General features: G+C 35.9%; 1 protein-coding gene across 13 annotated transcripts in view; it reads right to left on the bottom strand.

The window, feature by feature from the left end:
• Positions 1-3,934: 3,934 nt before the first annotated feature.
• LOC106880661 (GATOR2 complex protein WDR59) overlaps positions 3,935-23,602 on the bottom strand; it is a 128,702-nt gene continuing 109,034 nt past the window's right edge. For 7 of the 13 annotated variants that reach the window (XR_016241117.1, XR_016241116.1, XR_016241113.1 and 4 more), the window contains 4 exons: positions 18,055-18,169; positions 10,510-10,652; positions 5,973-6,080; positions 3,935-4,141 (listed from right to left, as the gene is read on the bottom strand). Coding sequence is in view for 9 of the 13 variants with exons in the window: in XM_089349286.1 (XP_089205412.1) it covers positions 4,005-4,141; positions 5,973-6,080; positions 10,510-10,652; positions 18,055-18,169 (503 nt within the window). In the remaining 4 variants the exon portion in view is untranslated. Of the gene's footprint in view, positions 4,142-5,972; positions 6,081-8,816; positions 8,880-10,509; positions 10,653-18,054; positions 18,170-23,602 lie in introns of all 13 variants that reach the window. The other 6 variants (XR_016241114.1, XM_089349327.1, XM_089349258.1 and 3 more) reach the window with 1 other exon arrangement.

Below are 23,602 nucleotides of genomic sequence, written 5' to 3'. Positions count from 1 at the left end.
CCTAATATTCTCTAGATTTTGCAATGGGTCAAACATTTATTTATATTTGTTTGCTTGAATGACCCAGAAACTAAAATGAGATGATTGGACATGGCTGTTTTGGTGCTGGTGATTTGACCTGGCTGACCGGACATTGAACCTGTTTTAGTAACAGTACTTTGTGACACTGGAAGTAAATATACATGTGTAGAAATATACACAAACAGACAGAGGGGAGAGAGAGTGAGAGAGAGGGGGGGAAGATTACAATTAAATAATTGAAAGGCAATTGACAAACACTTGCTTTCTCATCATATACACAGAGAAATATGTTCCCACATATAAAGAGAAAGAGACAGATAGATAGATAGAGAGACAGAGAGAGACAGTGACAGACAGGACAAAATGAAAAGAGGGCAGGAAAGAGGAAAAGAACAATAGAAACGTCAAAACGTCAACATTTAGTTAGTCAGCAAAACGTTTGAGCCAAGACCTCTTACCATCCTCCTTCTCCACACACTAGAAACTATTCAAGCTAAGAAGTATAAATATTTTATTTAGAAGCAAATATTTGTAATGTTTCTTTTTTCACTTTTAGTGAAAAGACATATTAAGATTCCATTTACATAATAAATTCACGACTCATTTCTACTTAACAGGCTATATAAGACTTATTCAACATGTTTATGTGGAAAATAACATCAATTAACATGGGAAAGTCAATACAATAGAAATACATTCATTACATAGCTATGTGGCAGCTCGTGTATAGGAACTGCAGAACTGCAGCATTCCCTATTTCAACTCAATATTATCGATAACATTCAATATAATGAGTCCTTTTTTCCTTTAATTCTTTCTTTATACTTGTACATTTTATAATTCTTAAGCTTAATGTCAGTGGCCATCCCCTAGCTCATGAAAAAATACAAAACTCCTTGTATAGAACTGTGCACTTCACAGTTCCAGTGATGTGGTGTTTGGCTGTTGTGCGCATGCTGATGTCCGAGATAAGAAGCTTCACACTAGGGAGAGAGAGCACTGTGTAAACGACAGTGCTGGGTGAAAGGTAGTGTTTCTTTTTGACTCTGCATGTGTTGTGCTTAAAAACGCGTTTATATTCTTGAATGTGATAAAGTGTAGAACTAGATTATTATCCAGCTTCCAGCTTTAGTGTTGCTGCCAGGATTTGAAAAATAGGGCACATTTCCCCACCTTATTTTGTGATTTAGGGGGGACTTTTGAAAAACAAGGGGGAATTCACGGCAGTGATCAGTGAACAAATTAAACACACTACCAGGCAGTGGCTAAAAAGCCAACCAATCAAGTTTATGTATAAATTTTCTTTTTATACGCTTGTTTCCTTTTGCACAATATTATATTTTCTGAAGTAGCACCCCTACTAATTTTATCTGCAAGCTGCCACTGGTAACAATACATTTTTTTCTCAGATGGTGATGCCCATACTCTCATATTTAATCAAAGTAGTTATAGGCAACAATCATCATTACTATTATCACCATCCTCACCATCATGACAACCACTTAATGTTCACTTAGTCATACTTTCCAGGGTCAAACAGAATTTGTTGAGGTAGATTTTCTATGGCTGGATGCCTTTCCAATTACCAACCCTCACTTGTTACCAAGGTAACATTTTCCTGTAGCCAGACATGCTTTTTGTGGAAGACTGGTAAGTGAACAAAATTACCTGGGTGGCGATGATGCTCATTTACTACCATCATGTGACATCTAGACAAGGGTATACACAAACACACAAATATATATCCACCTCTCTATCTACATGCATACATTTAAATGTATATACACACATATAAATACATACACACACATACTTTCATCCTTTCAATTTCCATCTAAAAAAATCCATTTGCCAAACTTTGGTCAGCTTGGGTCTATCTTAGAAGACACTTACCAAAGGTTCCATACAGTGGGACTGAACCCAAGACCACACAGTTGAGAAGTAAGCTCCTTAACCACACAACCATACATGCATAAAAATATAACATCTAAGATATTTATAGGAATCTTTAATGGCTAATATTATCATGTGAAGGCACATGGCTCAGTGGTTAGGGTATTCAGCTCGCAATCATAAGATTGTGAGTTTGATACCTGGCAGTGCATTGTATCCTTGAGCAAGACACTATTTTTCATGTTGCTCCAGTCCACTCAGCTGGCAAAAATGTGTAATATCTGTCACATTCAGCCTTGTCACAGTGTGTCATGCTGAATCTCCCTGAGAACTATGTTAAAGGTATGCATGTCTGTGGAGTGCTCAGCCACTTGCATATTAATTTCATGAGCAGGCTGTTCCACTGATCGGATCAAATGGTACCCTCATTGTCATAACCAATGGAGTGCCAATATTTATTATTGTTAGCCATGTTAGTTATTTGATAATCATAGTGCATTGTACAATAAAACTGTATTGCAAAAAAGGGACCTTCTCTTTAGGGTCTCCACCAATACTCCAGTTCTGATCAGTTGTTAACTCTCAACAATGTTCAAGACCTACATTGGAGTACTGCTCACATGTATAGAACAATGCTATAGCTAAACACACAAACAGGCAACAACATCCAAAAGACAAGTAATTTGACAGACTGGCAAAGTTTCACTCACAAAACCCTGCAACCACTAACTCACAGTTGTGGTGTTTCTTTTTCTTACCTCTTCTGTCATTACTACAACAGCTTCTGATCCTCTGTGATGGCTCGCTGTAGGTACTCTCTATTTAAGCCTACCAGCCTCCTCACTCTCACCAGTCTGGGATGACCTGCAAAGGTCATAACCACAGTCCCTCTTCCTTCACTTCTGACTAATAAAAATATTAGTGATCATAGACTGCATAAATATTCGTAGTTATAATAGTTATTGGTGTTTATAGTAATTTTTGGTGATTATAGTAGTTTGATTTAGTGATAATAGTAGTTATTGGTAATTATAATAGAATTGATGATAAGTAGTTATTACAAGTTATAATGACATTATGTATACGAAGTCAACTTTGATCCAGCTAAACTGTGATCAAAGACATTCTAGCTGTGACCTTCCCTTCTTTTTCATTTGGCATTTCAAGGACTACATTATTTTGTATGTTCTTCCTCTTTTAAGACAGTAAAGCTGTAATCTAAGGAAAAGACTTAGCTATTATTTCTAGCAGGTCAAGTGACCATACACAGGCTTGATAGAAACAGTGGATACAGTAGCTGTTAGTGACTATCACAGAGTACAAAATACAGCCAAATACTGACCACAATGTAGAGAAAAATTTCTTCTTGATTTATCCGTTTAATTTTACTTACTTATGACAGCTCATCAAAGGTGATGACAGTGTCAATCCAAGACATTCATCCTCCTCTGCTTCCAGCACATGGGAGCAGATGTAACTGACAAAACCAATACAAGAAAGGCAGATCCCATGACCCTGAGGCCACTGAAAGTGACCCTGAACAATAGCTGCAAGGGTTTGATGATGACATTTCCTCTCTTCGTGCATAAAGGCAGAAAGCTGGTAGAATCACTACTGAGCCAGACAAAATACAGAATGGCATTACTTCTGGATTTTTACATTATCAGTTCAAATACTGCCAAAGTCAATGTTGCCTGGGGTTAAGAAAATAAAGTACCAGTCAAGTACCATGGCCAATGTAATCAACAACACCCTTCCCCTAAAAATGCTAAAATTTGAAACAAATTGGGTCAAATATGAACTTAAGTAACAGAATAGAAAGTATCTAACATTCTTTGTAATGCTTAGCAGATCTTAAATTACATTTGTGACAATAACAATTGTTTGACCTGGGTCACAAAACAATAACAGCTATCCTTTTAACTGTTTCACTCAGTAGACCACAGTTGTCTTTGAGAAACCGGTTTTTCTCAATAACAGAATGAAAGAAAACAAAATAAACCAAGAAGCAAAACAAAAATTAAAAACTAAAGGTTTATTGTGGAAATCAAACAACAATTTGTAATAATAAAAAGTGCAGAAGTAGTAACTCAGAGAGCTTCAATTAAATTTCTTTCAATACATAGGCAACCACAACCACTGGGACACTGCGAATACGAGAGGAACCAATGCGACATGTGTAATGTGTGACCTCCATGACCACAGACTAAACAGAAACTGGCAGAACCTGCAAGAAATTGAACGAAAATCAGACAAGAATAATTGAATTGAAAGCTGAAGTGAATTAAAATTAAAAAACAAAATGGTGTGAATTGGCCTGGCTTTCTGTTGGTTATTACGAAGAGTGTTTCCAGTGATTTGGTCAACAGAACAACCTGCTTGTGAAATTAATGTGCAAGTGGCTGAGCACTCCACAGATATGCAAACCTTGAATGTAGTTCTTATGGAGATTCAGCATGACATAGAACATGACAAGGAAGAACAGGTATAATTCATTTTACCAGCTGAGTGAACTGGAGCAACCAAGAATAAAATGTCTTGTTCAAGCACACAATGCACTGCAAGAATCCAAACCCATAACTTTACAATCTTGAGTTGAATATCCTACCTACTAAGCCGGGCACCTTCACTGTGAATTAACACTAATGTAATTAGCCATTTGTGTATTGCCTGACTGGCTCCTGTGCCAGTGGCACATAAAAAGTACCCACTACATTCTCAGAGTGGTTGGCATTAGGAAGGGCATCCAGCTGTAGAAACTCTGCCAGATCAGATTGGAGCCAGGTGCAGCCACTGGCTTTCCAGACCTCAGTCAAACCATCCAATCCATGCCAGCATGGAAAATGGACGTTAAACAATGATGAAGATGATGATGATGATGTATGCAAAAGGCAAATTAAACACTGGTATTTGTTAGGGGATAATATCCTATATGGATGCACTGTGTTTAAAAACAATGTGACTGGCAGTGGGTAAATGCTACTGACAAAGCTCAATGAGGCAGAAATGTGCATCTAACATCTCACTGCTGCTGCTGGATGATTATCATCTGCACATGATATATTTTTGTGTTTTTAAACAGTACATCCATAGGAGATATCATCTCTGGACAAATACTGAAGTTAATTTGCCTATCACAATGTATCTGCATTAAGTACAATACACTGATGGCTATTTTAATCTAATACTGCTTCTGTTAGATACATCAAACTGATGTAGTTAATTGAAGAGAATCTCATGATGACCTTCTCAATTATTTCTCTTGCTTTTTGTTACTGGACAAAACTGAATCATAACAATATTCATATTTGAAGAAACAGAAGAAAGACATTCTCTTACTCTAGTTGAGTATATTGTGAGTTCCAAGGGGTTCGGGTGATCAGTCTTGAAACAAATCATTAATACTCACTAAACATTGAAAACATTTTTGTTTTTTAGCCTAAAATTGTTATCGAGGCCCAGGTCAGTACTGTTTCTAGCAAATCTATAATCAAAGACATTCCCACTGCCACATTTTGTCTCTTTTTTTCACTTTATCTAATGAGTACCTCCTTTTTTAAGATGAATAATTACAAAGGACTTCCCTTAATAGATTGTGGCTGAGTGGTTTTAGCAAACATGATGTCATGTTTTACGCTTACACCACATTCAATTGACACAGTGTTCTTTATTCTTCAGTATAAAAAGCACCTTTCAAATTGCTCAAATTTTTCATGAGATGTTTTGGATTAATTTCTCAATTTCTTAAGTACATTTTCTTAATTCCTGAAGATTTTTACTAAAGATTTCTTAATGAAGAATAAAAGAAAAGTGTGTTGCGAGAGTAAATTTAAATACAGAACATTTCTGATAAATGATCTTTATAAATAATTTAGAGACTGTGGAAACGACTTAAGATTTCTAAAGGATCTAAAAGGAAATCAATTACAATTTTATTAATTAAACCATTAATTCTTACACAACGTGATTTTTTTCCCAGGTGCGAGAGCAGTATAATTTGTAACAACCAATTGTTTTTGTCTTAGGAATATTACGGAACAACAAATATTAGTTATTACCTCGTACTCCAATTTGGCAGACTGCACACTGCAAAGCCACCTTGTGGCAGTTATCACATTGAGGGCCTTTTGTTTCATGAAGACAATAATGACAAACGGCTTTGAATTCTGAAAGTATAATGTAAAAGGAATGTTATCAAAGTAACACTGTATAAGAGAGAGTGGGGATAAGAAAGAGACGGAGAAAGAGTGAAAGTGTGTGTGTGTGTGTGTGTGTTAGTGTGTGTGCGTGCACGTGCATGCTTGTGCTTTCAGATGAAATCTGACATCCAACAATTTGCCATTACCTGACATTGACATGTTCTTGAACACATCTAAACAGGACTTACAGGGAATAGAAGGGGAAAATACACTAATACTGACCCTGTGCTTAATATCACATCTGAACTGTGACCTTTAATATTTTAGTGATGAATGTATGACCTTTAACCTTTACACTGATTTGTCGTATGTACAGAGCACCCTGTGCACAGTGATGTGTACAACTGCATGGTATATAGATTGGTGAGGTGCATATAATGGTGTGGTGTGTATAGTGGAAAGGAATGTATAGTGATGTGTACATAGGTGTCCAGTGTACAGTGCTGTATTGTTGCATATAAAGAGGGGCCTGAGGATTAAACCTTGGTGGACCCCTACCTCTACCCAGAATTCTTCACTGTACTCGTTGCCAACCCTCACCTTACTGACAGTGTCTCTGTACATGGCTCGCACAGTTCTCACTAACCATTCTTCTATCCTTAGTTTCCTCATTGACCACCAGATAAGGGATCGGGGGACCCTGTCAAAGGCTTTCTCCATGTCAACAAAAGCCAGGTACAGAGGTTTATCCTTGGCTAGGTATTTCTCCTGCAGCTGTCTTACCAGAAATATAGCATCAGTGGTGCTTTTCCCTGGCACGAACCCAAACTGCATCTTAAACTAACTCTCTCCTTAATTAGTTGGACTATGACCCTCTCCGTGACTTTCATTACCTGATCCAACAACTTGATACCTCTGTAATTATTTGTATCTAAAGCGTCACCTTTACCTTTGTAGCAGTTGACTATGGTGCTGCTACACCAGTCATTGGGTATGACTCCTTCGTGTATCACCTGGTTAACAATATGGGTGACTAGGCTATAGCCGACACTGCCAGATATTTTGAGCATCTCTGCAGTGATTCCTGATGGGCTGGGGGCTTTCCCTGTCTTCATACTCTTAATTGCTTTATCTACCATGGTACTGTCAAATCGGATAGCTGGTCCCTCTGTTGGGTCGACATTCGGCAGACTCTCTTTCTCCCATTCATTCTCTTTATTGAGCAACCTTTCAGAGTGGAGTCTCCAAACCTCTCTGTTTGCAGCCTTGTTTAGTGCAAGTGTACCATCATCCATGCAGACACATTTCTCTCCTATGACATCACGATTTATCTCCTATGGCATCTCTTTCACACACTGTCTTGCAACAAGAAATACCTCAAATCTTTGGTCCTCATGGTGCAGAACATTGGCAAATTTTATCTTATTTCACAAATTTTTTCTTATCTGTATATAGATTGGTGAGGTGCATATAATGGTGTGGTGTGTATAGTGGAAAGGATTGTATAGTGATGTATACATAGGTGTCCTGTGTACAGTGCTGTACTGTTGCATATAAAGAGGTGAAGTGTATATAATGTAGAATGTATAATGGGGAAATATATATATATATACATATGATTATGTGGAGAATGGAGAAATAAACTAAATCCCCTGGTTGCTTAGATACTTCAGACTACCCCTGAAATATTGAAGCAATCCTATCATTTACCTATATATATATATATATATATATATATATATATATATATATATATATATATATATATATATATATATATATATATATATATATATATATATACATACATATATATATATATATATTGTGTGAATTGTACTGTGAATATGTACAGTTGGGTGTAAGGTGTTTAAGAGTCTAAAATGAGCAGTGGTATAAGAGGAAGTGAAGAGAAAGTTTTAAATGACCAGCAGAATAGGAGGAGCTGAAGCAAGGGTTTTAAATAACCATAAAAGTAAAAGGTATGTCCTGAGCATGACTTTAAACTGCACCCAGTAGCAGGATCCTGGTTCAAGATTTTCAGGGTTTTGAGGAGTGTGGAACCACCTCTTAACCACTATTGTTTCCAGATTTATCCTGATCTGGACCAGAAGCACCTGTTACAGTCCAAGCTCTGGGGTTGATTAGCATATTAAGGCTTGCCTACCTATGGATGTGAAGACTGGATTTGGTGGACTCAGCTGAAGAAGCCTTCATGGCTCAGCAGTGAGGAAGATGGCTGTAGCAACTTCTGCATTGCAGCAGAAAACAAAAAAAGGCAACTAAGACATCTTGGTCAGTCACTGCAACCATTTCCATCCTCAGTTGTCTTGACCTAGTCTTGCCAATGGACTGAAGTTGGTTACAGACAAGAGAGAGAGAGGGAGTGAGATTGATGGTGTGAAACTCTTCTTCACTTTAAACAAATTCACCGTGTAACACATCAGTCATCCCTAAGGTCAATTAGACAGTCCTTGTCACTGTGATGGGTGAACAGGAGTGTAGGAGGAGCTGAAGTGAAGATTTGAAATGACCAGTAGAAGAGGAGGTGCTAAGGAGGCGAAAACCTGAAATGATCAGTGCTGTAGGAACTTTTGCAAGAATCTGAAATGACTAGTGGTGTACAGGTCAATTTTGAACAGTTTTGTAAAGGAATCTAAACTGAGGTTCAGAAACTATATCTCAGTATTAGAATATTAGGGATAACACAGTGATGCAGTGTGGGATGCTGCAATGAGCATTAAATGTAGGCAAGGATCCTACCAAAATCAGAGGAATTTTTGACCAAAGGTTTATTTCTGTTGAAAAGTAACTGGCAAGGAACACCTGAAAAATATAAGCAATAACTCCCAATACCTCTCAACTGATCTGTTATGATCTCATATATAAATAATTTAGTATTTTGACTAAATTGTCATTGTAAAGAGATAGGCAGAGACAAAGAAGAAACATGGAAACACATGCAATGACAAAACAGTTCAAAAGATACACTTTGATTAATGGAGATTAACAGACAGAAAAATTGTTATACAAAAGGGTAATAAGCATCCTTTTAGATTTATTTATCCAAAATATAAAGGCCACAATAAATCTAATATTAACACATTAACTGTCACATGTACCACTAGTGTACATTATCATGATTTGAGAAAATATTTTATTCCCTTTCTTCGACATAGTTTTGAGAATATTTAAATAGCATGGGTGCTAAATATTAAAGTTTAATTATGAAATGTTGTAAAAATGCAAAATAATTACATTTTCCTGTAATTAAACAGTATACAGTGTGACAGGAAATACATGGCACCACCAGTAAGTTCCAATAACAGGCTGTAGTGGTTCACATGTCAAGTTGTTGATTCTTACAGCACTGGGGACACTTGACAATTCATAAAATATCAAATTTAGCTCAAAAACTGATTGTCTCTATTGATAAAAGTTGCACGTTAATCTAGAAAAACAAAGATTTTCTGTTATTTCTTGCTTTTCATAGTTCCATAGAAGTCATATGCTTAATCAGCCACCAACATTGTCACATGAGAACGATGACCATTACAAAGCAATTGACCTGTCACAATAGCCTCAGCATGAGGTTAATGATCAGGATATAGCCATCTGCAGATAAAAATCCACTCAGAGAAAGCTATGCAATATTCATCAAATTTTCATCATTCGACTGTAGCCATGTTGAAGGGCACTGCCTTCAAGGTTTTCGGTTGAACAGATCAACCTCAGTACATATCCTTTTAAAGACTATTTGTCTCTATTGGTCTCTTTTGCTGAACTGCCAAGTTATAGGGATGTAAACAAATCAACACCAACTGTCAACACACACACACTCACTCACATCCATCCATCCATCCATCCATCTACACACACACACACGTGACAGGCTTCCATACAGTTTCTGTCTACCAAATTCAATCACAAGGTGGCTTAGGGCTTGAAAAGCTTGCCCAAGGTGCCACACTGGGAGACTGAGGCCACCATAACCATCTGGCCAGGAAGCAAACTTCTTACTTGTTTAAGCAACACTTGTGCCTAAACACACACACACACACACACAATTATCAGGTATGAATTAAGTTGTTTCCAGTTTTGTTGCATATAAACCTGAAATTAAGCACCTGATAGTCCTGTTATGGGAATACAAGAATCTTATGTTTGAAACATTAAATTTGAAGAGAATTTATTTCTCTTTTGCTAACTTTACTGAATAACGAAATTTAACATCTTTTGCACATATGCAAAAGCAGTTGAATTCTCTTTGAATTATACCCTACAGTCTTTAGAAAGGAAGGTCACGCTAGATGATGTGATCATAGGTGTACACTGCTAGAAAGATAAAAGATAGAATGGCCACAGTCTTAAATTATACTTCTGCACACACACACACACGATTATATATACCAAATCACATTACACAAATAACTGAGTAAGTATCAAAATTCCTCACCTAATGTAGACTTCTGTTCTGGAAGAACAGCCATGTGTTTCTGTACTTCAGCTGATTTATTAAACAGTTGGCATTTATGTAAAATATTGGAATAGGACTTCTTGAAGTTTTCATATTGTCTTGATTGACTGGGATCAAGTAAGCTATAAGTATAAAAATTAGAGTATCCTGCTATGTGTGTGTACATCATATATATATATATATATATATATATGCATACACATACACAAATGAAAGAAAAGAGCATGCAATACATGATGTAGAATGAATATTTACAGCATAACAGTGGTTTACTCCAATGTTACTCAGAGTTTCACACAAGTGAATTGAACATGTATTTGACCAGACAATTTTGCGAACAAGGATAGGTTATGGTGTTTACACTGAACACTAGTAATGACAATATAGAATGGTGAAGGAGGTCTTCGGGATGAAACTGTTGAAAAGGAGAAAAATAACTGGACAAGGATGATGTCAAGAAGGCTACTCTGCATAGCACATAGGATCTAATTGCTTATATATTATTAGGTTTGCCCTTCATGAAGATGACTAGGTTATCAGCTTTACATGTGGGTCCTAAGGTGGTTTATTATACCAATTTTGGCATGAAACCCATGGTTTCAATGAAGGCACATAATATCAGTGTGAGGACCCAGTGGGACTCTTGCTTTCCTTGCAGCTCGTCTACGGCAGCATACGTATGTATGTAAAAAACACACAATATATATAAGCACAAACAAAAGGAAAGAAATGGAAAACACACACAATGCTGCCAATCCTCATCAGTTATCATCCAAAGGATCTCAGCAATTTCACATCTTTAACCATAATATTGCTTCCCTTTGGTAACATCAGCGACTAGAAGCTGTTGGAAAATAGGGAGCAAATGTACGTACGTACGTGTGTACATACATACATACATATACCGGTTAATAATCTGAATGGAGGCAATGCAAACGGAAACTGTAAACATCTATAATAATTCATCAAATGACTTCCAAAGTGTAATGTCAGTGTGCATACATGACAGAGTGTAACTACCCTGAGAGAAAAGTTGGACATAAGAAGCATCAGATGTGGTGTGCAAGAGAGATGACTGCACTGGTATGGTCATGTGTTATGTATGGATGAAGACAACTGTATGAGGAAGTGCCACACCCTAATAGCAGAAGGAAGAGGTAAACTCAGGAAGACATGGGATGAGGTGGTGAAGCATGACCTTTGAATGTTTGGCCTCACAGAGGCAATGACAAGAGACTGAGACCTTTGGAGATATGCTGTGATTGAGAAGACCTGGCAAGTAAAGTGAGATCGCAGTCATGGGCCGATGCAAGTGTTGCATGATTGGCCAATTTAAAAGTACACTTGAAGTGTCAGGTGATATGATATGCTTGAGAAGAGCTATTGAGTTCAGTAAAATTGAAATCAAAATTATAGCTGTAGCCCATGCCACCAGCCTGGCTTCCATGCCGGTGGCACATAAAATGCACCATCCAAACTTGGTCAATGCCAGTGCTCCCGAGTGGCTCCCATGCTGGTGGCACATAAAAAGCACCCACTACACTCACAGAGTGGTTGGCGTTAGGAAAAGCATCCAACTGTAGAAACACTGCTCGGTAAGATTGGAGCCTGGTGCAGCCGACTGGCTTACCAGTCCTCAGTCAAACCATCCAACTCAAGCCAGTATGGAAAGTAGACGTTACACGAGAATGATGATACATACACCCCACCACCACACATATATACATACATACACACACAAATATGTGTATATGATATATATACATCAGTCGTACCGGCCATGATGAAATACCACAAGGTATAGAAAATACGTATTCGCCTTTATATATTTAATCCTTTATATTGAACACTCAATATTTCATCTATTCAATAAGACATATTCCATATATTCAATAAGACATTCAATACTTTATTTCATTGTACCATCCATTTTTATATTATATATTGTATATTCCATATTCTATATCCCACATTAATTTTACAAGAATATAAATAAAACATAAAAAACAGACAGAGTTGGAACTTTTTTAAACAAAATAATATATTCCTCTATACACAATCATACAAAACCCCTTTTTTTGTATTTATTTTTACTCACATATATATATATACACACACACACATTCATACATGCACACACAAATATGTGTAATTACATGGTTAGAATTAAAGCATGTGTAGAATGATGCAACTGTAATTTTATTTACATAAGAATCCACATATATACAGTGGGGTGGGAGAAAGAGACTATGATTACGTAATTCAGGTTGTTCCGTATAACCTGAATGGTAGGTTATCCTAAGCAATATAGTCAGATATAACATATAAAGAAATCAGTGGAAGACTAGTGTTACTAGTCAAACCGATATCCTCTCTCATATAAACAACACCTATTTACACAGTGCAACACACAAACAGAACTAGTGCAATCCATTCCCAACCATTTTTAAAATAGAGACTAGTCAATGATCAAGTTTCAAAATCTTGGGACAGCATATCCTGTGAAGTTATAGCCACACCTATAGCATTCAATGATGTCTATAAATGTTGGACAATGCAAGCTTGTCTATTGTCAGTGTTAGCAATGTAATATAGACTGAGATTATGAGATTAGAGCAGGGGTACTGGAATTTTTTTCTTTTAACACATCCATTTGTCATGCCTAGTAATGTTATCTTAAGCCTTTAAGTAAAACTGTAATCTCCGTCATTCAATTAGGTGTTTGTCTTGCATGGTATATGGTGACATGACTGATGCCACATAAAAAGCACCTGTGCTGCTGTCATGTAAAAAGGTCTTGTGCTGGTGCTACATGAAAAGCATTTGTCCAGGGGCCATATAAAATGCATCCAATACACAGTTAAGTGGTTGGCATTAGGAAGGGTATCCAGTCATAGACAGCATGTCAAAGCAGACAAATGGAGCCTGGTGTAGCTCTCTCCAGCTTCCCAGCTCCTGTCAAACCTTCCAACCCATGCCAGCAAGGAAAATTGATGTTAGTGTTGATATCATAAAATCATGATAGTGTTGATATAAAATGGTTGGATACTGTAAAACAGACAATAGTGGATACCATTTTATGGATGGCTCAAAACAGACATTGTATAATTTGCTATTAATCATATCTGGAAAGATAACACACTAACAAAGCCATTTCAATGTCAGATTGAATGTTTAGCACAATATGTCCTGATTCTCTGTGTCCTGAGATCAAATCTCACTGAGTTCAAGTTTGCTTTTCATCCTTTTGGGGCTGATACATCATCATCATCATCATCATCATTTAACATTTTTTCTCCATACTGGCATGGGTTGGATAGTTTGACAGGAGCTGGTAAGGCTGGGGTTTGCACTAGGCTCCACTGACCATCCTGGCATGGTTTCTATGGCTAAATGCCCTTCCAAATATCAACCACTTTACTGAATGCTTTATATGTGGCACCATCACTAGTGCATTTTGTGGAACCCACATAAGTGCTTTATATGTGGCATCAGCACGAATGCTTTTTATGTGGCACCAGCATTGGTGCTCCTTATGTGGCATCAGTACTATTTTATACATTTTATGTGGTATCATCACTGGCACTTTTTATGTGACACCATTACCATTGCTTTTTGCATGGCACCAGTACCTTTTGTGGTATAATGACACAAATATAACAATCTAGGTTGATGGTTTAGCAGAGTTGTAGAAATGTTGGATCAGATGCCTTGTGGTAAATGTCCTGGCTCTCTAAATTCTGAGCCAAATCCACGAAGGTGCCAAAAATGTGCCAATGCCAACCTAGAGGCCTAGTGTGGTAGGTAACGTAAACTGAAATAAAGGCTAGCACTAAACAGATATTGGACAAAGGGTTCCTGTAAATGGAAGAGATAACTGTTTCATATCTGTTATCTTTTATTTGACTCAATCATTGGACTTCAGTCAAACCATCCAACCCATGCCAGTATGGAAAGCAGACGTTAAACAAGAATGATGATACATACCCCCCCCCACCCACATATATATATATATATATATATATATATATATATATATATGTATATACAAACATACATACACAAATATGTGTATATGATACACACACACACACACACACAAATATGTGTAATTACATGGTTAGAATTAAAGCATGTGTAGAATGATGCAATCATGTGTAGAATGATGCAACTGTAATTTTATTTACATAAGAATCCACATATATACAGTGGGGTGGGAGAAAGAGACTATGATTACGTAATTCAGGTTGTTCCGTATAACCTGAATGGTAGGTTATCCTAAGCAATATAGTCAGATATAACATATAAAGAAATCAGTGGAAGACTAGTGTTACTAGTCAAACCGATATCCTCTCTCATATAAACCACACCTATTTACACAGTGCAACACACAAACAGAACTAGTGCAATCCATTCCCAACCATTTTTAAAATAGAGACTAGTCAATGATCAAGTTTCAAAATCTTGGGACAGCATATCCTGTGAAGTTATAGCCACACCTATAGCATTGAATGATGTCTGTAAATGTTTGAACAATGCAAGCTTATCTATGGTCAGTGTTAGCAATGTAATATAGGCTGAGATTATGAAATTAGAGCAGGGGTACTGGAAATTTTTTCTTTTAGCACATTCATTTGTCATGCCTAATAATGTTATCTTAAGCCTTTAAGTAAAACTGTAATCTCTGTCATTCAACTAGGTGTTTGTCTTGCATGGTATATAGTGACAAGACTGGTGCCATATAAAAAGCACCTGTGCTGTTGTCATGTAAAAAGGTCTTGTGGTGGTGTCATGTAAAAAGCACTTGTGCTGGTGCTACATGAAAAGCATTTGTCCAGGAGCCATATAAAATGCATCCAATACACTATTAAGTGTTTGGCATTAGGAAGGGCATCCAGTCATAGACAGCATGCTAAAGCAGACAAATGGAGCCTGGTGCAGCTTTCCAGCTTCCCAGCTCCTGTGAAATCATCCAACCCATGCCAGCATGGAAAATCAATGTTAGACGATCATGATGATGTTGATATCATAAAATGGTTGGATACTGTGAAACACAATAGTGGATACCTTTTTTTAAATGGCTCAAAACAGACAATGTATAATTTGCTATTAATCATATCTGGAAAGATAACACACTAACAAAGCCATTTCAATGTCAGATTGAATGCTTAGCACAATATGTTCTGATTCTCTGTGTCATGAGATCAAATCTCACTGAGTTCAAGTCTGATTTTCATCTTTTTGGGGTTGATACACCATAATCATCATAATTTAACATCTACTTTTTGCATACTGGCATGGGTTGGACAGTTTGACAGATCTGGTAATGTGAGAGGCTACTCCAGGCTTCATTTTCTATTCTGGCATGGTTTCTATGGTTGGATGCTCCTCCTAGGCACAGCATGAGTGCTTTTTATGTGACACCATCACAAATGCTTTTTACATGGAACCATCACCAGTGATTATTATGTAGCACCAGTGCTTTTAATGTGGCACCGTCATCAGTGCTTTTTATGTGGCACCAGGATACAAATATAATAATCTGGTTTGGCAGAACTGTAGGAATGTTGGGTCAAATGCCTTGTGTCCTGGCTCTCTAAATTCTGAGTCAAAATCCACCTAGGTACCAATGCCAACCAAGAAGCCTAGTGTGGTGAGTAATGTAAATTAAAATAAAGGCCAGCACTAAACAGATGCTGGACAAAGGGTTCCTGTAAATGGAGGAAGAGATGCCTGTTTCATATCTGTTATCTTTTACTTGATTCTGTCATTGGGTTTCAGCTATGCTGGGGCACCACCTTAGTCAAACAGATCAATCCCAGTATTTACTTTTTAAGTTTGGTATTGATTCTATTGGTCTCTTATGCTGAAGTAGTAAGTTATGGGGATGTAAATATACCAACACTGGCTGTCAAGTGATGGGAGCAACAAACACAGACACAAAGGCACATACAAACACATAACAAGCTTCTATATAGTTTCCATCAAGCAAATTCATTCACAAGGCATTGGTCCGTCCAGGGCTATAGTAGAAGACACTTACTCTGGGTACTAAGTAGTAGGACTGAACCGATAAACCACGTGGAAGCAAAGTGAGCTCTTTTTTTTACCACACAGCCATATTTGACAATTTAGATAATATATTTCTATTTATTTATCTATTTTTCATAAACAGCACTGATGCTAATGCCATATAAAAAGCACTGGTGTTGATGTCATGTAAAAAGCATCTAGTACACTCTGTAAAGTGGTTGGCATTAGGAAGGGCATCCAGCCATAGAAACCATGCCAAAACAGACAAAGGAGCCTAATATAACTCCTGGCCTTACCAGCTCCTGTCAAACCATCCAACCCATGCCAGCATGAAATATGGATGTTAAATGATGATGACGAAATAATACTTAAGAACTCCAAGGGTGCACCATCAAAAAGTTGCTGCTTGTGATTACTTCAAAATTCTAGTGATTTTCAAATCTCATGTACCTCCTTAATTTCTCTTGCACTCACCTTCTTGTACCCTGAGACTTTGCTCTGGCACCACATCACTAACTAGCATCTTTATCTTCTTCCTTACCAGTTATTCCAGCCCATATAATGTAGGGTAGCCATGTAGCTCCTCTATAGCAGGAAACCTGTACTTGTCTCACTCTTGACACCTAGCATAAAGCCACCTCTGCCTCTCAAATACCATAGCCCCACTTTCTCCTCCCCAGTTGATGGGGTTTTACCTTTCCTTTTCCTGTCTTGCAAGTTACATAGTGACTTCACTAGTGTCAGGTGGCACAAAAAGTACCCAGTGTACACTTTAAAGTGTTTGGCATTAAGAAGGGTATCCAGCCACAGAAACCTTGATAAAATTGAGCTTGGAATTCCATACAGTACTGGGTCAAATAATCTTTCTCGTGCCAGCATGCAAAATGACCTTTAACCCTTAGGTATTTAAACTGGCCATAAAATAGGTAGAATATAGTTCCACATATTCTACCTACTTTATGTTCAAACTGACCAAATCCAGCTACTCACACCTACCCTACAATATCATTTTAAAAATACACACATCATCAAAATCTCAAAGCTACAAGATAATAGATGATTGTGCAGGTGGCACGTAAAATACACCATTTCGAGTGTGGCCGTTGTCAGTACCCCTTGACTGGCCTTCGTGCCGGTGGCATGTAAAAGCACCCACTACACTCTCGGAGTGGTTGGCATTAGGAAGGGCATTCAGCTGTAGAAACTCTGCCAAATCAGATTGGAGCCTGGTGTTGCCATCTGGTTTCACCAGTCCTCAGTCAAATCGTCCAACCCATGCTAGCATGGAAAGCGGACGTTAAACGGTGATGATGATGATGATGATGATGAATGTGAATAAATAAGCATTGCATTTGACAGAATAATTTGATTACTAAGGAGTTAGATGATGATCATGATAATTTATTTATTGGTTTTCCCAGAAAATGCTTAGTAAAACACATCCCAAGACACTTCACATAACAAAGATAATAAACATCTTTAAAAACTTACCAACAGTTTTTTGAATGTTGTTCTGTTTCAGATTCCTTTTGATCTTTACCACTTTCCGTAAATCTGAATCCTTCATAAGAATCTGACCAACTGTTTGAACGTCTTAAATTGATGGCTTCACATAAACAGGAGTGAAAGATGAATAATTTCAAACAATGCACATGCATATAAATTTTTACCTGTTTACAAATATCTTCTAGACAAGTTCATAAAAATTTCTAGAAATATTATGTTTTAACATGATATTTCTAGAAATTTGGGATACTTTACCAAATATAATTTAAATAATAAATCTGAATCAACCAAATTTAATGTGACAAGGTACAATGTTAAGACAAATTATGTAGTGGCAAATGAATCAAATATAGACATCAACCATGCCAGCATGGAACGTGGATGTTAAACAATGATGATGATTTAGCTGATAAGATATAGATATCAAACAGGAATTATTTTAATCTAATGTTTTGGAAAAATTTTCAAGGCAAAAATAAATTTTCAGTCAACAATTAAACACACCAACTACTTTATTAATCACATTCATTCTTCTTTATGAATCATATAACAACATTATATATCTCATTACATTATGAAATAGCCATTTAAACACTTACATCTTTCATGTCATTAGAACAAAATAGCAGAAAGAAACATTATATATATATATGAAATATGTATATATATACATATGTATGTGTGTATATGATATATATATATATATATATATATATATATATACTTTATTTAAAAGCAGCAGAAATATAACAAAAAAAAACGTTACTCTGAGTTTCACGTTCCCGTTCATCGGACAGTTTTGTTATATATATATATATATATATATATATAGTTATGTTATATTCCGTTAGGAATGTGGTAGTACAGTATAAAGCTTGTGCACCTTGAGAATTACCCAGTACTATCGGTAGTATTATATACTTCCAAGTTTGAATTTGGGTATTCATCATGTGTGAATATAAAATTGAAGAAATTGGTGTCAAGAAGGAGTATGGTTGAACATTTATTTATTATTTGCTACAATTGTTTCGATACAATGTAATTCTCTAACAATACAGGTATTTGGTTATACAACTGTGTGTTGGCATAATGAGATCTAGTTGTGTTTCCTCAGGCGATATATACATATATAGGAGTGTTGTCTCCATTAGTTTAAAATTGTCAACTTCAAGGCCATCTCCTCTGTTCATTGTGTTTTGAACTTAGTAACAGCTGACAGACCCATGGTGTGTGAGAGTACATTTGTCAGACTATGAATAGTAGTAGATGGTACTGGCTGGCATTTAAATGGGATTGGTCTTCTATTTGGTTATATCTCTGGTCTGTTCTTCATGGTTGGCTACACATGTGAATTTCTTAAGCTGACCTTTAGTATTAAGCAGTTGGACACATGCTCACATACACACAGACTCGCACATACACTCTCACACACAAACCTATATATACATATATGCCTATATACACACATACATGCACATCGAATTTAAATGCCAGCCAATACCATCTACTACCATTCATAGCAGTCTGACAAACGTGCTCTTGTGGCACACACCATGGGTCTATCAGCCACTACTAAATTCAAACCATGACAAACAGAGGAGATGGCCCTGAAGTTGATGATTTTAAACTAATGGAGACAACACTTGAATATTGCCTGAGGAAACACAACTACATCTCATTATAGAAACAAACAGTTGCACAACCAAATTGTAGTGAATAATAAATAAATGTCCAACCTACTCTTTCTTCACTCCAATTTCTTCAATTTTATATATATAGATAGATATATCAAAGTAAATGGCTGGAGGGTTGATATCAAAATTTGAAACAGGTGAAACAGGAAACTGACATGAAACCAGTTATATATAACAATACAAAACATATATATTAAAATAACTTTGTACATGCAAACATTAAAGGTGAAAACGACAACAAAAATAATAAATAAAATGTTAGTGTTAGTATTGAAGGAATTAACCCAATTTACATGCACCTGTATCACAAGCAGTTTCTTGATTTTGGCAATCATACAAACTATCACCAGCCAGGTGTGAATGCATGTATATATATATATATATATATATTGATTCGTTTACTGACTCTATGTACATACACACATACACATACATGTATGTGTGCATACATGCACACATTACACACTAGCTGCATATACACATTTCACAATGGCTCTACACATATCTAACATGATTAACTATATGTAAGCATTATAAAACGATTTACCAAAAACAATATGACAAACTATGTAGTTAATTTCCTTATATATTTTTCATGTTTATAGAATGCTTATAGCAGATGAATATTGACCTCATAATATATATGTATATATACATACATGTGTATATATGTGTATATATATATATATATATATCCATCCATTTAGTGTTGAGTATTGGATTGGATAAAAGAATACTCAATACCAGAGAAGAGATTAATATATTTTAGTTGAATCAGTCTCTTGCTACTCTAAGTTTTGCTTGTGGGTGCACAGAGTCTTCAAGCAAGTTATGACAGTCACAACTTGCCTGAAATTGCAAGAAAGTGATTCAACCAAAATAACATATTATAAGGTCATTTATTTTATAAGTCAAATGATATACATACATTTATAAGTAATTTATATATAAAATTATATTATATAGATGACTGTTGATTTTTATTATATATATATATACTCTGCCAAAACAAAATTAGCTATAATACATTTCTAAATCTTTCAGAGAGATTTATGCAGTAGTGATACGATGAAGTAGTTGTATGCTGTCAACTTAAGGACACAGGAAATGTGTCAAGGCCGACAGGAAGTGCTGCAGCTTCCTAGGTGTAACCAACAGTAGTATTATTCCTTTCAGGGGACTGTCACATTAAGTTGACAGCATACAACTACTTCATCGTATCACTACTGCATAAATCTCTCTGAGAGATTTAGAAATGTATTATTTCTAAAATTTTAAATCAGTGAATATATTTCACTAGAATTATTATATGTTTACAAGAGCTTGACAGGCATCTTCGACTCAGAAACATGTCTCTGGATGCAGGCTTAGCTGGGTGGAGGTGCTTGTCTCCCCCTTGTAAACATAAGGACACAGGAAATGTGTCAAGGCCGACAGGAAGCGGTGCAGCTTCCTAGGTCTAACCAACAGTAGTATTATTCCCTTCAGGGGACTGTCACATTAAGTTGACAGCATACAACTAATTCACAAAATTAGCTGCTTAAAACAATGGTAAAATATATTTTCTAAATGTCAAATTCATGATATAATAAATGATATTGATAAATTAGAACAGTGCTTAAAACAGGAACTTACAGAGAATGTTTTCTGCTTGCCATTATATTTCATAGGAATTCAAACCTTTCATGGTCATATTCTTTATATTTTCATGATGGTAATAATAATAATAATAATAATAATAATACTATTTCTAAAATTAGTACATGGCCACAAATTTACAACGAAGGTTTAAGAGTCAATAGTATCAACTCTAGTATATTTTTATACGTTACTGACCCTTGGAGATGGGAATTAAAGGCACAAGTCTGGCCCGCTATAATGTCTGCCTTTTGTTATCTTGACACTAATAACAATAATTTTATACATGGCAACATAGAAGAAACTTTTAGAAGAAAGAAAATGAAAAGATATAATAATCAGTGACTATAATTATTAGAAAGTTGTTGATTTTATAATAATTATAATTGTCAATGACTATGAAATAATTATAATAATCATTGACTTTATAATAATTAGAATAGTTGTTGATCTTACGATAATTTTGATAATCAAGAACCTTATCATGATTATTATAATCTTTGATCTCATAAAAATTATAAAAGTTATTGACTTTATCAAGATCTGGTGGCCAGGCAAAATTTTAAACAGATGTCTGTGGGTTAAAACAAACCAAGCACCCATCAATCAAGAAATTTTGAAAAGGAAATGGGGTTGCATCAGTCACACTCTAAGGAGATCTCCAAATAGCATTGCAAGACATGTGTTAGAGTGGCAACCTGAAGGAAAGAAGAAAGTTGGATGACCTAAGAAGACCTGGAAAAGATGCACGGAGGATGAAGTGAGAGCAATCGGTTTCTTTTGGTCTGAAATCAAGGTGGAAGCTCCAGATTGCATCCACTGGTATAAAAATGGTCACAGCCCTATGCTTCTTATGGAGTAATGTGGACTTTAGAATAGTTATATTTCTCACTGATCTTGTAATAATAAAGTCAATTACTGAGCTTATAATAATTTAGTCATTTACCATATAATAATCCTCCTTCTTTAATAATTACCAAAGTTGTTGACTTTATAATAACCATAACAACCAGTGACCTTATAATATTCATTATAATAGTCACTGGCCTTATAATATTTTGACTTCACATAAATTATTTTGAAAGAGATGAGCATGGTAATGACATAAGTAAATTAATTTCATAAAAAACACATTGGTTTCAATCATAATTCCATTCACATCTGAGCTTTATAAGACAATATATACCAATCCCAGTCTTTGACTGGTTCTTCATTTTATTGCTCTGAAAGATGGAAAGCGATGATAGCCTCCACTGGATTAACACTCAGGATGTCAAGGATGTAGCAAAATACTGCAGGCATTTTGTTGACAGTTGTACCAATTTGGGAATGTCAGAGCCTGGTTGAACGGTGCAAAGTCTATGATAGTTGGAGCACTATTGTAGTCAGAAACAGAAATACAGAAGGTACTAATTTGGGGAGAGGCAGAGATTAGAACTATTGCACATATTGAGTGTGAGGTAAGAGTACTGTGCATAAAGAAAACATAGTAACAGAAACAAAATGACAGGTGTATTTTGCAATAGTAACTGCAAGAGTAATGTTGTATGGACATGGCTTAGTCACCAGAGGTTTGTCTTGAAACATATGAAAAGGATACCATTCACTTATAGTGTACTAATTGAGATATGAATCTTAGCTCATTTATATTCAAGAGTTCATGCTTACTGTTATCTTACAACAATGATTATAATAAAGCTACTGTGAGTGACCTGTTGAATATATAAAATTCCCTGTGTAGGGAATGAGAGGTTTTACAAAATTTAAGAATGCTGTAAAGTAAGCTTGTGTTCTAATGAGGAAAATGTTGTCCTGTTGGTCTTTTATTAGATAGAAATATCAATTAAGTTACAGCCATAATTGTTTTTGACAATAATGTGGAAGAAGTACAAACAATAACATGAAAGTGAAGACAGCAGTGAAAAGTCGACAACACAATATTTTAAACTCTACTGATACATCATTAAAAAAAACAAAAAAACAACTGAGAGGAGGCAAAAAAACAATAAAAGAGTTGACCACAACAAATGACAGCTAAATAGAAGATTTACTAAAACAAGTATTTCCGGAATGTTTACAAAAACACAGACAAGATACAACAGCGAAATGAAACAAGGTTTTCAGTTGCATTCCCTAGAGACAGAACTAATACGAAAAAAAAAAAAAAACAACAAAAACTAGAAAACTAAATAAAAAAAAAA

Source organism: Octopus bimaculoides, chromosome 1 (assembly GCF_046866305.1).
Source record: "Octopus bimaculoides isolate indiv1 chromosome 1, ASM4686630v1, whole genome shotgun sequence".
Lineage (NCBI taxonomy): Eukaryota > Metazoa > Mollusca > Cephalopoda > Octopoda > Octopodidae > Octopus > Octopus bimaculoides.
Note: the sequence above shows the minus strand (reverse complement) of the source record. Positions and strands in the feature narration are given on the sequence as shown.